Below are 15845 nucleotides of genomic sequence, written 5' to 3' on the forward strand. Positions count from 1 at the left end.
GAGATTTTAATTAACGGACTCATCCTACCAGCGCCTAGTGTTTCACATATTTCGTTTGGACATGAAGTGTTCTCATCATAGTGGGTTGTTCGTATTTATGTCTTGTGAAGCGTGGCTTAATTGCTTTCAGTCAAACCAAAAATTTTTTGGAAAGAAAATGCCTGGGGCAGCCCCGAGTTTCTTATTAGCCCACGTTGTTGTGAAGTAATTTTAAACAAGCTCGGCGCAAATTTCCCTACTTCATAAGGAGGCGGGCATAGCACAGTATTTTTAAGCTAATTTGTGTGACTTGTTAAATGCTGAACAGATGGCATTTTTGGTACTTTTGATAGGGATTCTAACCTCGCTGAAATTCAGAGACTTTATATTCTGTAATAGCTCATCAAATATAGGATACTTAGTATTTGGCGCGACAACAACCACAAAGATAGTATCCGGACCTCAGAATACATTTCCTGCCAAAAGCGCGGCGTTTTACCGGAACGTTGACTTAGCCGTTCAATTCTAAGAAAGGAAACGCTTGCATTTATCAATATTCATTTATTCAAATTAAGCAACCGTGATTGGTTGTCATTTCAAAACACTGAGAGCAAATTGGTAATGGTTGGACAGATGCCTTCGAGTAGGCGGGATTACAAATGTAAACTTAAAACATCAACAAACTCTGTGAAGGACAGTCTACTTTACAGACACCGGGCTGTTGATTGAGTCAACAGACGCATTTTTGACGGTTTTCGGATTTACGACATTCAAATCAAAACTCTCTTAAAATGGATACTCTGTGTTGAGGGGGCTTACCTCTGCTATCTTACCTTCGCGATTTGTTGTGTTTTTCACATTTTTGAATTTTTAAAATGCTGGAGAAACGAATTGCCGATCTTTGTTTGGATTCGAAAGAAGACGTTAGAGGGAAGACTGGTAAGGATTATCAATAAATTAATAGTATCAGCAACTACTAACAACCCTATGAACAAATTAATTCTTGATTCGTGTACATTATATTCTTTGATAGGCAAAGTGTTAAAATGATTAATATAGGTGGCTTTATGTTTGTTTAACCCACTTATTTACCCGTAAAATGGTGGTGAATTTGCAAGGTGTTGCAATAGTTATAGAAATGAATTTTTTTGCAATTTAAGTGCCTCGGTATTTACTTACACTTAAAACTGCAACCATTTTCCGAAGGGACACAAACATAGTAGCCCTATTTCACTGACGTGCCATCAGAATTCACAAAAATGTATTTTTGTTTTTGTATTTATTCTTACATTTGTCTTTACTTCTTTTGAACAGTTAAGGAGCCTTTTGAGAAACAGTATCAGTATGGTGCGCTTCTTGGGAGTGGTGGATTCGGGTCCGTCTTCGCTGGACAGCGTATCTCAGATGGTCTACAGGTAAGCGACTCTCAATGTGTCACGAGCATTTCGTTATTACTAAAGTCATGACGGTAACACAGAATCCTGTCTTTTCAAACAGAAGTATAATTTTTTTTTCTTGATTACAGGTGGCAATCAAACAAATATCTCGTGACAGAGTACAACAATGGGCACGACTGGTGAGTAAGCATTACTCAGTATTGTTTTACTGGGGTTTTTTTTGTGTGTGTGTTTGTTTTGAGCATGGTCTAGTAAATACGGGCATGAGTGAGACTCTCTTGCGTCTCCAGTGCATAAACTTCTAGCCTAAACGTTAAGTAGGATTGCTCCCTCTACTGGTAGCTAAAATTAGATATGCTACTCAAACACCTTTGCGCATGTACAGTGACGTATGGACAGTTACGTAGACGGATTTTTCAAAACACTCCATTCAGGAAGTACACGTAATTTCCCACAAGCTACGGAGAAAACTCCGTGGTATTTGCCCCCCTCCAAAAAAGAATATCTTTATAAATGGCATTTGCATGTTTTTCCCCTACCACATCAATCAATCATATGGGACAGTCTGATGGTGATAGTAATTTCATTTTCTTTTCATCACAGCCTGATGAGCCCAACCTTGTTCCCATGGAAATTGCCCTTCTCCTACGCTTGGGAGGTGGACCAGTGGCTGGACATGGTCATAAGGGAGTGATCCGAATGCTTGACTGGTTTGAAGTGCCAGGTCAGGGTTTTCTAATTGTGTTTGAGAAACCCCAACCCTGTCAGGACCTTTTTGACTTCATCACTGAACGTGGAGCGTTGGAAGAGCCTATTGCTCAGAGGTACATATATATTGGATTTTTTTTTTTTTTTTTAAAAAAGAAACATATCTAGTTTTCTGTAGACTGACTTTTTCTTCTTAGAGACAGTTATTGGTTTTAATATGTCCAGACTCATTTTTTTTTTGTTTACTGCTTATTCACAGGTTTCTGAGGCAGGTTGTCGAAGCCATCCTGTTCTGTGAATCGAGGGGTATCGTTCATCGAGACATAAAGGATGAGAACATTCTGGTGGATACCCGCACTGGAGACATTAAGATAATCGACTTTGGATCTGGTGCTTTGCTCAAAGACTCTACTTATACAGACTTTGAAGGTGAGGGAGATTTAACATCAGAGAAGTCTATGACCTTTGATTTCTTTGTTTTGTTTTGGGTTTTTTTTCACAGAATTGTTATTAGTTGTAAAACATTCTCCTTTATTCATTTTCTGTCTCTCTCTCTCTGTTTAGGGACTAGAGTTTATAGCCCTCCAGAGTGGATTCTTCACCAGCGGTACCATGCTCGCCCACTCACTGTGTGGTCTCTGGGTGTGCTGCTCTTTGACATGGTCTGTGGGGACATTCCCTTTGAAAGGGATGCGGATATTGTCAGAGCCACTCCTAGTTTCACCAAACGTATCTCTAACGGTGAGGTCTTATCCCTCTTCCTTTTTTTCTTTCGTCTTATTTATTTATTTATTATTATATTGTGCATTCATTTGCAATGGAGAGACTTAAAATGTTTAGATGACAATCAGTAACTTACAAAATATTCATTTTTTCTTTCAGAGTGCCAGTCTTTGATTAGGTCATGCCTCAGTTACAAACCAGAGGACAGGCCAAGTTTGGAGGAGATATTACAGCATCCTTGGATGGACAATTCAGAGGACTTTGGAGATTTGCATGGAAAACACATCACACCAAGCCTTTGAATCCTGGACTATTAAAACATATTTGGAGAACTTCACATGCCGCTGTTTTTCCCACTGGATTACTCAAGCTCTGTCTTCTGAATTCATCTGCACATCTGTCCTTTATTTGACGCATTTCTCAAAAACACATCGAAAACATTTGTCACCTTTGAACACTGGCATAAACGCAGAGACAGTGTCATCTTTACCCTGAGTTTGTTGCCTTAAATGTAGCCCTGGATTATTGTGCTAGTGCTGTAGACACACACTGTTCAAGTACGCATTCCCAAACCTACATCCTTGGTGGCTGCATACTTGATTGTGAGATCCTTAACTTTTATTTATTATTCATATGTTACTATTTATTTTGGAAGGATCGTTTCTACATATTTATGAAGGACTGAAGGCGTGTTGAAGTTTCCAGAACAATCTTTTTTTTGTTTTGTTTTGTTTGTTCAAATGGCCATAATGGGTCATGTGGTTTAGTCATTTGTGTGACTATGTTGATGCCTGGTTTTACAGGTTTTCTGTATCGGTGGTATTCTTACCCTTGTTCTAAGGGGGAAAATAGATGCAGGATTCTGTTTCAAGTTGTCTCCTAGTGGGAATTCTGACATAACAATCTAGAGCACTATGAATCCCATCTCCATTGCCCTAAAGTGCCTCTCAGGTAGATTCTGGGAGTGGCAACAGAGGGGAAAAAAAGAGAATGGCATTCCTGAAGATCTTGACTGGATTAAATGACACAGTTCACTTGAAAACTGCCTGGGACTTTTTCTCTGTTTGTTTGTTTAACTTTTGTTTTCTTACAAGACTACCTTTATATCCTGCGTCAGAACTAAAGAATGTTAACAGACCAGCACTGGAAGCAAAACAGCTCAGAAACAATTGTACAGAAATAGTTTGGTTTACTCTTCAAGAGAAGAGATGAGCAGATTTGAAACAATGTAACACAGACGAAAGAAAAACTACTCAAGCTGTTTGTCAAGACATGTTTGTCAAGATGGTCAGAATTTATATTTATGTTAGCCTTAGTATTTGAATCAATTGCTGTTATTTAAAACCAAAGAGACTACATATGGCTATTCTCCATCTATATTTATTTTATTGTATTTTTTTCCCATGTAAGCTGGACATAGAGGACCAAATTTATATTTCATTGTCAAGATTCCATAAATACAAGTTAACTGCAATTCATGTAAGTTGTGTTTGAAAGTACATAATACTTTGGCATCGAGCCTTTGCTTTAGCTTTTGCTAAAGTGGTTCTGTCTGAGTTGGAGTTGTGATATTTTTACCATAATTACATGGTCAAAAATGAAATGACATCAAGAATTACTGTCAAGATGAATTTAAGTTTTGAATTTATCAAAAGCACACAGGTTTAGGTATTTTTAATTACAGCAACTAGTCTATTTTTGTGACACTGAATACTTAAGAAAGGCAAACTGGCATGTTGTCATTCAAGTTCTGTCATTCCAAAAATCCTGACCAGTCAGTCAGGGTTTGCACAATATTTGTTGTAAATACTTGTGTATTGTATTGTTATGATGTGGCAGTCATCACATGTTTTATTTAAATTAAAAATGAAAATCTCTGAATTCAAAATTGCTTCCGTGTACTCATTCTGTTTATTTGCATTTGCTTAAACTTCAAAATACCCAGTCTATGTATTAACAAAGAATTTTACACACTCACAGATATAGGACTACTTTTACATAATCAACGTTGTGAGTAGTGAAGTTCATAGCTGTGTGTTGTGATGTTTCTAGTGTGTCTCCTCCAGTTTTATTTATACATTCTGCTCGTATAGATACTAATTTGAAAATATATTTTTAAACACTTCCTGGATAGTAACATACCGTTTTTGTTATCATCATTATCATTTTAAACAGCAAAACATATGTCTTTTGGTTAACAGCAAAAAAAGGTATTTTGTTCTGATGACAGGCAGATAGATCCTAATTATTTGTTATTCCTTTGCTGAATTCAATAATTCTGTAGGGTCATTTCATGTTGCTGAAAACAAGTGTCATGGAAGAGATGACATAAGAATGATGTGTCATCAAAGGATTAAACTGTCATAAAAATGTTCTGTTGTTAGATTCAACTCTTACAAATTTAATTTGAAGGACCCAGCAGCTGTGTGTGTGCAAACCTGGGTGGTGTTCCAGAAAGCGAGTTTACTGAAAACTCTGAGTTAGTTCACTCAGAACAGGTAGTAAACCTCCTAAAAGAAGAGCCCTGGTGCTTTGTTTTGCTAGGAGAATGAAGACAGAAGGCTCTTCTTTTAGGAGGCTTACTACTTACTCTGAGTGAACTAACTCTGAGTTGTCAGTCGATGGTTAGCCCCCCCCCCCAAAAAACACCCTTTGAAAATAAAGTAGTCAATAGTCAATGGGAGTCAAGGCTGTTCAGTAAAGTGTTAGGTGCCATAGAGACACATTGAACAAGTCCTTACATAGATAGCAAATGTAAGAAGCTTGAGTTCTCTCGCTGTCTCTTTTTAAAGTTGTATAGTATAGTAAACAAATGGCTGCTTATGGCATTTAGTGGACAACAACAACAGCAACGACGAATCCACAGAATTTATCTGATTTTTGGAGATAAAATTTGATTCAACTGCACCGTTACTATGACGGCTGAGTCTCAAATCAGCACCATGACTCTAATTTGCCATTCAGAACGGGTCGTCACTAGGTTGTCTTGAGGTTCATGACAGTTTCACTGTTGTCTTGCTGCTCTCTGGTGGCCATAACAGAAGCAACATGCTGACAGCTTATTTCTAGAGGCTGAAACAGGAGAGGGAACTAAATGGTAACGATGCGGGGGCGTTAAATTACTTTAATTCGATCCAAACCGCTTTACATCAAATTATTACCTAACGATTCTGAAACGAAGCAGTGTTAAGGCTAAACGGAAATGAAGTAAGACAAAAGGCTATGGAGAGCTGTTTATTTGAATTGTTTCACCACCTGAAATTGTATTATGTGCACATATTATATTCCAGTTCCTAGTGATTAAACTGAATTTCATCACTGCAAAAATTTGCAAATGTTAGACAGGTAAAAAAGACAGCCTAATCTTAACTTAAACTTGTACACTACGGCACAAGTTCGATGTTTCCACGTGGTGATCTTACGCATAGCTTTCCTTCAACAAATTGTGGTTGTACATGAGAAATATATCATTCAGCTGAAGTAAGCAATACCTAGAGCAAGACAAAAGCTTTGTTCTCAGACAAAGATAGATTACAAATCCACCTTTGTGTAAAGTGCAGCCACCTTTTTACTTGCTGGATGGACAACTCAGAGTAAACCGCTCCTTACTGGCGAACCATACATGAATTTCCGCCACACCACAAAAGTAACTGGAGAAGGCGAATCAAAATGCTATGATTTTTTCTTTATGTGGAACCGATTATCGTGGGTCTGGCAGTAGATCCACAGACCACAGAAGATCCACATAGTCCACAGACCTGGATTACGTTTAATACTTGAGTGATTGGTGGGATAGCCGTGAGTGAAAATTTTAAAACAGATCGGAACGATTTACCAATCTTGACTATGCACCATACAACCAAATAACAGCTGCACGATAAAGAAACTGTGCAAAAGCAATAGCCAAAGCATTCCGGTCCAGTAGTTGGCGATATTGTACATCCCAAGTGGTAAGTTGTTCACAACAAAACGAAAAGAATGTATGAGCAAAAATATCTGATTGGACAATTAAACAGACACGACCACTAGGTGAATGTAACAAGGAAATGATTGTAGTGGTGGAACTGTCTACTCGTCAACTGGACACAGAATTTAGGTTTCTGTAGTATCTGGGATTATCCCATGGAGGAGATATCGGACTGCCTGTCACTTAATGTTGAGGGACCTTTTCTATGAGTCTTCGTTTTTAACCTGGAGGCAGAGGGTTAGCCGAGAAGCAGAGTCGTAGAAAATCAACTAGCCAAGTCAGTGCTCAGTAGCTAACTCGTCAAATGCCAACATGGCAGCGGGAAACGAAGGACCAGGCTCAGGAGCGGGTGAAGACAAGGCACCCTCCCGCAGGCAAAATGAAGGTAAGAATTAGCACGTTATTTCACATCTCAACCACTTGTCGGTTAACGATGAATTTAAAATACATTTTCCTAACTTTCTTGATTGTTACGTGATTACCTGATTGCAAACAGCCAGTATGAATGTTACCCCTTTCTGATGCAGAATGTTTATTCTTTATGCGCACGTTAACTATATTAGTACTCTTTGCCAACAATATGATATGGTTTGATACCTACAGATACTGACACTAGAACCAGCTCTTTTGAAATGTATGTTTTATACAGCATCATTCATCACGAAGACCTAACTACAAAGTTTAACCGTTTGCTGGGTCAGGTCACTTCATTTACATTTTAGGTGTAGGATGTATCTGTCAAATGGTCTTCAAGTAACAGGATTAATCAGTTATTAATGATGGCACTAATCCGTGCATCGGACGGATTTCAATCAAGCCCTTTAGCAAATCCACGGCAGCACTGCTATCTCTAATTAGGCACCTCTACATCTTAGTACAAGGCTGTAAGATGTGCACTTCCATAAAATACGGTAACTGTAGACGCTCTAGCTGTACGTTCAGGTGCTTAAGATGACGTGGATGGTGGAAGGGGGCTGAAGGGCCAAAGAGGGCTTCGAGTAACAGAGACACTTTTTTCATCACCTTCTGGATTACTGGGTTTAGTTGCTTACATCACACCTGTCAATTCTGTAACAGCAGCTATTTATTAAACTGGAAAAACAGGATATGACTGTTCCTTTTTTTCCGTAACTTGAGCAACTGGCTTATTTCTCTTAAAAAGTAGATCTTGGATATATGTCACAGTCTATTATCTAATATCATATTTGAATACAGGTTCAGTTATTCAATTACTCCTTATTTGCTTAGCAATATGCAGTATTAATATGAAGCTTACCTGCTTAAAAACCTAAAACTTTATTCCTAAGCACTCAGACTTGCTCCAGACACCAGCACGTGGTTTAAAATCACTTTGTGGCATCCATCATAATTAGCCCTAGCAGCTACACAGGAATCTGCCAGAAACAACCAACTGGTTTGTTTGAGATTATGTTAATTTATCAGCAGTGTTTGCAGTTGTTCCATTTACTTTGAACCTTTTATTGTGTGATCACTGATGGGAAACAGTGTTCTTACTCTTTGCTGTTGCATCACCGCCTGAGTTTTTTCAGGATTTGCGAGTGAATCACCGAGGTGTTGACAAGGTGGAGTAAAGTAAACTTTAAACATCCTTCTAGGTGACGTCGTACCGAATGCCCAGTAAATGTGTGTGCAACTAAAAGTTAAACATTAAACTGATTTTATTACTTTTTTCCTATCCAGGCAGTACTGTTTTCTTAAGCATTTTTAACGCATTTAGAGTCGCACACTGTCCATGTGTTAAAAAAACTTGTGAAATCTGTCTGATGACAGCATTCCCTTTTTTTCTCCTTTTCTCGACAGTTAACAAAAACCTGAAATACGCCAGTTTGGCAGTTCTGGTGATCCAGAATGCCTCTCTTATCTTAAGCATCCGTTATGTGAGGACGTTGCCTGGCGACCGTTTTTTCACAACATCTGCAGTGGTCATGGCTGAGGTCCTTAAGGTCCTCACGTGCCTAATTATCATCATGCTGCAGAAGAGAGGTGAGTTCCCACTAATGCTTTTCTCAATATTGTCTCCCTTCATGTTCAGTATTTTATCATTTCCAGAGTCTGATCACAGTGAATATGTCAGAGCAATATGTCATTTAATACTCAAATAAGATTTTGTGAATAGTGTGAACAGTGTTAAATACTAATTGAGTTCAATCGAATATTTCGATGTACGATTATTAAACCCTATTCTAAAACCCTGTAGTGTAATCTTAGTGAAGTATCAGAAGTGATATTGGCTTTTAGTTTGAACCACACATTCTTAAACAATATGAGACAATATTATAATGCAATCAAAACAATACAAAAGACTATGTATCTTCACTGCTTTGAGTGTGGATTCTTCTTAACCCTTTCTTTACCAGGGAACGTTAGGGACTTTGTGACGTTGCTGTACGACTCCATAATAATCCAATACAGAGACACTCTGAAACTAGCCGTGCCATCCCTCATCTACACCTTGCAGAACAACCTTCAGTATGTGGCAATCTCAAACTTACCAGCAGCCACTTTCCAAGTAAGTGACTGTTACGTTATCCTTTTGTAAGTGCTTACAATCAGTCTTAGAGGTAGGAAATGTTGTTTTTTTTTGTCTCTTTTTTGTTGAAGCCACTATAAACATTCTTTCTGTCTCTCTCTCTCTCCTCCCCCCCCCCCGCTTTCTGTCTTTCTCTCCAGGTGACGTATCAGCTGAAGATCCTGACCACAGCTCTCTTCTCTGTGATGATGCTACGGAAGAGCTTGTCCAAGGTTCAGTGGGTGTCTTTGCTCCTGCTCTTCGTTGGCGTGGCCGTCGTCCAGGTGCAGCAGGAAGGAGGAAAACCGAAAGAGACGACAGTATCGGCCACCAGCCAGAACTATGCCAAAGGACTCGTGGCAGTGGTGGTGTCCTGCCTTTCCTCTGGCTTTGCAGGGGTTTATTTCGAGAAGATCTTAAAAGGCAGTTCTGCCTCAGTGTGGCTTAGGAACGTGCAACTGGGCATTTTCGGCACTGCTCTGGGTCTCTTGGGTATGTGGTGGAACGATGGTCCAGCTATCGCTGAGAAGGGCTTCCTTTTTGGCTACACGTCCATGGTTTGGGGGGTTATCTTCAACCAAGCCTTTGGGGGCTTACTGGTTGCGGTGGTGGTGAAATACGCTGACAATATCCTGAAAGGGTTCGCCACCTCCATTTCCATTATCGTCTCTACTGTCACTTCTGTCTACCTCTTTGGGTTCCATGTGGACCTAGTCTTCACACTTGGCGCTGGGATGGTCATTGGAGCTGTATATATGTACAGTCTGCCCAAAGCGACTCCTTCTCCGACTAGTGCTTCTCTCTCTTCCGCCAACCACAACAGGAGTGGCGTATCCAGCCAGCATGGAGATTCGGAGATGGATGCTTTCCTCCCAAAGTCAGTGGTGGTGAAATGAGCCATCTGCAAGCTTGTCTGTGTCCTGTTCCCCTGTTCTTATCGTCACTTCACCCCTTTTACTGGATTTCTAACACTCTCTTTCGCCTTTCTTTCTGCCTCTTTCTGTTTGTTCCAAGAACCTGTCCTCATTTTTACAAAGGAAATATTGATCAAACTAAAAAGAAAAAAAAAAAAAAAGGGTGTGGGACCTCTATTGGGGTAGCGCTGATAAGATATTAATAGGGATATCCATATGTTTACTCAGGTCAGATCATAAACCATGCAGTTAGACTTTGTTGGTTGTTTGGTTTTGCATTTGTTTTTCAGTATGTTTGGAAAGCACAAGAACTAAATGTAAGGTTGCATTTTTATCATTGTTTATCATTGTTTGCCACATTTAGTGAATTAATCTCACACTAATGCATATTAATCTATTTACTATTTGCCTTAAACATCAGTCTTTCTCAAAAAGAACGAAAGCCTTATGGAATGCTTGGATAACATTGATGTTATCATGTAATCAGTAGGATTTGGCCATGTAAAATGCATCATGTTTAAATTCATTCTCTTTATTTAAAAGTACTTTTGAGAGGTATGTTCGTAAGGCAGCATTAGATCAGAACGATTACCGTGGTCTTTGTAGTATTGACAACAAGTGCTGGGTTGTTAAGAAAACTGAGAATATAACGTTCACTTAAGCGTAATTGTGTAGAATTTTGTCCATCACTTTGTGCATGAGTTTTTCCAAGTTGAGAGGTTAAAAGCTGAGACACACACCCTGGGTTTAATGTGTAAGTTTATGATAACAGCCTTTTCTAAAGCGCTCTGGAGTTCCTTTGTACTGGAGTCAGTTTAAGCTTCCACCACAAGTAGGACACATACCAACTATATACAGTCCTCTCATTTTTCTTTCACTTGGACTTTGGCTCCAAAAAGTCCGAATTAGGAAGTTCTCCATTTTGCCTTTATACAGCAAACTATATATATATATATTAGAAATTCCTAAAATCAAGACAAGAAAGATGTAAGTAGAACATAGTTTCCTTTTTAAAAATGAAGGAAGTTGTCAAAATACCCTCTGTAATTAACTGTGGATAATATATTTCTATGAAATGAACCAAAAAAAAGAAAAAAAAAAAATCCTCACTTGGATTATGCCATTATGTCTGTTAGTGTAATTTTATTGATACTCTTGGCATTCTCACCTGGAAACAAGTTTGTATTCCCAGAATGTCCACACGTTTTTGAATTTGCTTATACCAATGCAAAGTTATTGACTCTGAGCTCTGAGCCGTACTGAAAGTAGCATGACCCGAGACTGTCGTAGATAAAGGTTTAATTTAAGTAACGATGTTTCCTGTCCCAACGGCAATGTGCTAAGTGATCTCACTAAGCAATATCTTCCATTGACCTTTTCTTTATGATAAATATGAAAGATATGAGTCGTCGGTTGAAAACTGGCAGCGCCATTAGTCACCTTGGTTTGTCGCCCGTCAGGTGCAAACAATGATTTTAACTTTCGAGTGAAGGATCGTACATCTAATTGATTTAGACTGGTATGACAAGTTGATTAACCGCTTAAAATACAAATACTTTATGCTTATTTGATGTTTGTTCCAGCATGCCCATCACAGGACGGGGGAAAAAAAAAATCATTGTTAACACACTTGTTCTGCTGCAGGGTGGATATGGCCGTCACTGCTTGATACTTCTCTTCTGTTCTCTTCTAACCTCAGCTTTTGTATGTACAGTGCACCTCAGACTAGGGACTTACGGCAATTATACAAAGAAATGGCACCTTAAAGAAAGAAGGGGTTGGGGTATTTATGTGTATGTGGGGGTTGGGGTGGGTGGTGTGTTTGGCTAGTAGTGTTTCATATGTGCTAATATAGGATACTGCTGTGCCTTCCAAAATTCACTTGTGACTGTACAGTACCAATGTTGATAGAATTTTTTTTTTTTTAAAAAAATGTTCATAATATCAATATATTATTATGACTTAGATGTTTTGTTTGCTCTGGAAAAAACTGAAGATATTCCATTCAAGTTATTATAGTGCCCATTTTGTGCAGACGTTTGATATTTCATACGCCAAAAACATGTCTTTGAAAAAAAAAAAAACGAAAGAAAGAAAACACAGAACAAAACTAGAAACTTCCATTGAGATGGACTTGATGTTTTGGTGTCTTTTGAAAGAACGTATGTTCTTCAGAACATGCTTTTGTTAACCAAATGGTGAAGGAAAAAAAAATGAAAAAGGTGTTTGAGGTTTGGGATTTAAATGGGTGTGGTTATGGTCCTGTGCATATACTTTTCTTTCTGTTTGGTTTTTGGGATTTAGATGCATGTCTTAGGTCATGATAAAGTAAACCTGCTATGGATTTCTGACAGGATACATGTTCGTGAGATTTTATCCATTCTGAAATTATTGTTTATAAGTACTTTCAATGTAACAACAACAACAACAACAAAATAGAAGTGCAGCGCCTTTAAGGGGAACTGATTTTCGGATGTATTTCTACTGTGAACCCTAGCATTACCTTTGTTAAATACAATCTCACTTGATGGAAGTCAGTCATTGGTTCCTCTGAGAGCCATTTGGTATTCTGATCCTGATTGGACATCCTCAGGCAGCTAAAAATAATCATGGGGTTTTTTTTTTTTTTTCCTTTGGGGTTCCTATTGTTCTCCTCAATTTTACATATTATTACGTGTCATTGTATTCATTGAGAAAGTCATGCTCTGTTGTGGTGTGCATGTGCACAAGTCTAACTTCAGCGTAAATCTTTCATGGTTGGCAATGGAAGATTTTGGAATTTAGGCTTGGAAGGTCAGAGCATGGCCCCAATAAGATTAATGAATACGAATGAAGAAGCTAACCAGTATGTGTGTCAAAACTGAACACGATGGATTTTGCTCTGTAATTGCACAAAGTTCTCGTCATAAACAGGGTCATGGCTTTTTACTCTTCCTCTTTTTAAACATGGTTTGTTTCTCCAGCACCATACAACATCCTAGTCCATATCATTATATAAAGCACTGAATTGACATCTTCAACAGGAATGGAGTAATTTCTTGAGCTCATTAAGAAAGCCAGCAGTTAGACATTTGAACTGGAGAAAGCCCCTTGCATTAGTGCTGAAGGACAAAACCAGTGTTTTAAAGGAGCAGGACGAGATAAAAAAAAAAGATCATGGCCCTGATTTAAAATGTCTAGTTAATTCCTCTGTCAACGTGAATTGCAACAGACAGGAGTGAACTGAATGACAGAATCAGAAACCATACTGAAGTTGTCAACACTTCACCTTTCCAGTCTCTTCATGAAGTAAAAGCTCTGCTGTCATACTATGTCTCTGATACTTTAATGGTTTTTTTTTGTGAGTAGTATACAAAAACTTTAATTACCAGCTCGTCAGCTGGCTATTTTCTCATAGTGGCCTCGTTCTTGAGGTATACAATAAATGATATGAATTAGTGATCATTTCCTGAGTTTTTGTGAGCTTCAAGAATGACTTTAATGTTTTTTCCTTTTTTTTTTTTTTTTGGATGAGCACCTCCATGAGGTGCAGAACAACATAGAAAGCTGTATAAAATTTCATTACACAGTATTGTAATCTGTGGCATTAATGTAGAGGGAGGGGGAATTCACAGAATGAAGGTAAGACGATTTCAGTCAAAACAAACAATAACTTACATTATCTTTCGTCAGCAGAATGACTGGCATTTTGAATAAGTATTATGGGGGTTGAACGTGATTTGACCTATGTTCACCTGTTAATTAGTACTATAATATCATTTTTGCCAGCAAAACTCGTTTTTGCAGTAATAACCACTATGATCTGCCAGCTTTCTCTTTCATACCGTTTCACTTTCAGTTGAACGGCTGCACGGTTATTAAAATCTGGTCAATACCAGAAGGGCCTGCCTTAAGCAGATCACAGTCTTCCTGGTGAGCTTTTATTTTTACAAATGTGGCAGCGCACTCAAGGAGACAGCATATACAGCATGTGCGTTCTCCCTGTTTAAACATGGCTGACGAAATGACCTTGGGGTAGATTTTTAGGACATGGGAAATAAAGTGGACTCTAACAGGACACACTTTCAAACTGCCTCTGAAGGTCTCTAAGACGATGATTTATGGAACATTTACTGAATACCGATTTGGATGTGTAGTTGAACTGTTGCCACTGTTTGTAGCAATTCGAATTGTGAATTTCAAATAGGTTCTGTGTTCAGGGATGTCTTGAAAAGATGATTCTCTGTGTGAACAGGACATTCACTGTGTTTGTCTCTCTTTTTTCCCCGTGAATTCAGAGCTGCCGAGAAGGAGAAGGGAAGCTGAAGAAGGAACCACATCAGCAGAAGTGACATGAGAGAACCAGGCCTGAGAACCGTGTAGCCATCAAGGGTCCCGTGCCCTCAGGAGACAATGAGAATTGTCTGGACAAAGTGCCTTATTTGTCCCTCTATAATTGTTTTAGATATCTTTTATATATATGAATGTTATTAATGTAAAACACTCCACAGCTTTCAAACATTAATCGGTGACTTTCTTGTAAATCACACTGTGACATATTGGCTGCCTTTACAAACTGAACACGATGCTTTGCTTCGATGAATTTAAGTGCATTTTAAGCTTGCTTTTTCATGCGTTATGTATTTTCTACCAGCATGTGTGTGTATGCTTTGCTGAGTTACCAATTTGGCCTTTTGTATGTTTGTGTATGTTTGTAACCCCTTACTCCATGTACCTGTACACACGTTTTAGTCCTTTGCTTTCGTTTTTTAGTGTTACGAAAACCATGCCAAACCTAATGAATTCTGCACATTTCACTCTTAAGTGGCCTTCCAGTGAAATTTCAGCATTTCTTTGCGGCTTGCGCAATATGAAGAGAGCGCATTTCATTTTTTTTTTCATAAAAAGACACTTGTTTCTCTGAACCGATCATACTCTTACATGGTGCTAATTTTATAACTTTGTAAACTGACGGTATTACAATGGTGCTTCCTTTCTCCTTTGTAATTTGCATGAATCTTGCAGATTTTTATGATGTATACAGTTTGATGGTGTCATTTTTTGTTCACTTGGGCCATCTGCTGGGCAAAGCTGGTCATACCTCACAAGGCTAGAGTACTGGCCATCCATTGGGAGAAGAGGCATTTAAAGGGGCCTTTGGAATTTTGAGAAATCCAGTCATTTCATGGCAGCTTGTTCTAAATTAACGTTATGAAAATGTACTCGTACAACTCTACAATTAAATATAACTCTTGAATTTAGAAATTCACGTAATTTAGTGGATGTACTGCAGATTACCTTGATACGAGTGTGTGTAACATACAAATGACTCATCATTTCGTTTCAAATTTTGGAGAAGACAATAAAACATATAACTCGAATATTTCACTTAATTAATGCTTCACTGATTGTTTAATTCGCTTATTCACGAGACATTAACCTGAAGCATAATTTAAAAGATCTTATATTTCGAAATAATAATTTGGTGTTGATGGTCAAATGATTCCAGTGCTGAGTGCGGGGGGGGATTCTTGCACTCATTTGGCGGTTTGCCCCCCCGTAAAAAATGAGACAGTATCCGTTGCGTCGCTTCCTTTTAATCAGAATTATATGATAAAATATTCACGTTGTGTAACCGCTCGTTAAGC

The 15845-nt window shown here is 38.4% G+C and overlaps 2 protein-coding genes across 2 annotated transcripts; both read left to right on the top strand.

Annotated features, from left to right (window-relative positions):
• The first annotated feature begins 721 nt into the window (after positions 1–721).
• pim2 (Pim-2 proto-oncogene, serine/threonine kinase) lies at positions 722–3209 on the top strand. Its single transcript, XM_030784038.1, has 7 exons — positions 722–918; positions 1294–1394; positions 1505–1555; positions 1980–2200; positions 2344–2513; positions 2649–2825; positions 2967–3209. The coding sequence occupies exons 1-7, from the start codon at positions 855–857 to the stop codon at positions 3107–3109; spliced, it is 927 nt and encodes a 308-aa protein (XP_030639898.1). The 5' UTR covers positions 722–854; the 3' UTR covers positions 3110–3209.
• Positions 3210–6892: 3683 nt separating this feature from the next.
• On the top strand, positions 6893–14583 carry slc35a2 (solute carrier family 35 member 2). The gene is made up of 5 exons (XM_030784628.1): positions 6893–7159; positions 8596–8778; positions 9153–9304; positions 9466–10181; positions 14496–14583. The coding sequence occupies exons 1-5, from the start codon at positions 7087–7089 to the stop codon at positions 14521–14523; spliced, it is 1152 nt and encodes a 383-aa protein (XP_030640488.1). The 5' UTR covers positions 6893–7086; the 3' UTR covers positions 14524–14583.
• The last annotated feature ends 1262 nt before the right edge of the window (positions 14584–15845 follow it).

The sequence above is a fragment of the Chanos chanos genome, chromosome 9 (assembly GCF_902362185.1).
Source record: "Chanos chanos chromosome 9, fChaCha1.1, whole genome shotgun sequence".
In the NCBI taxonomy this organism is placed as follows: Eukaryota; Metazoa; Chordata; class Actinopteri; order Gonorynchiformes; family Chanidae; genus Chanos; species Chanos chanos.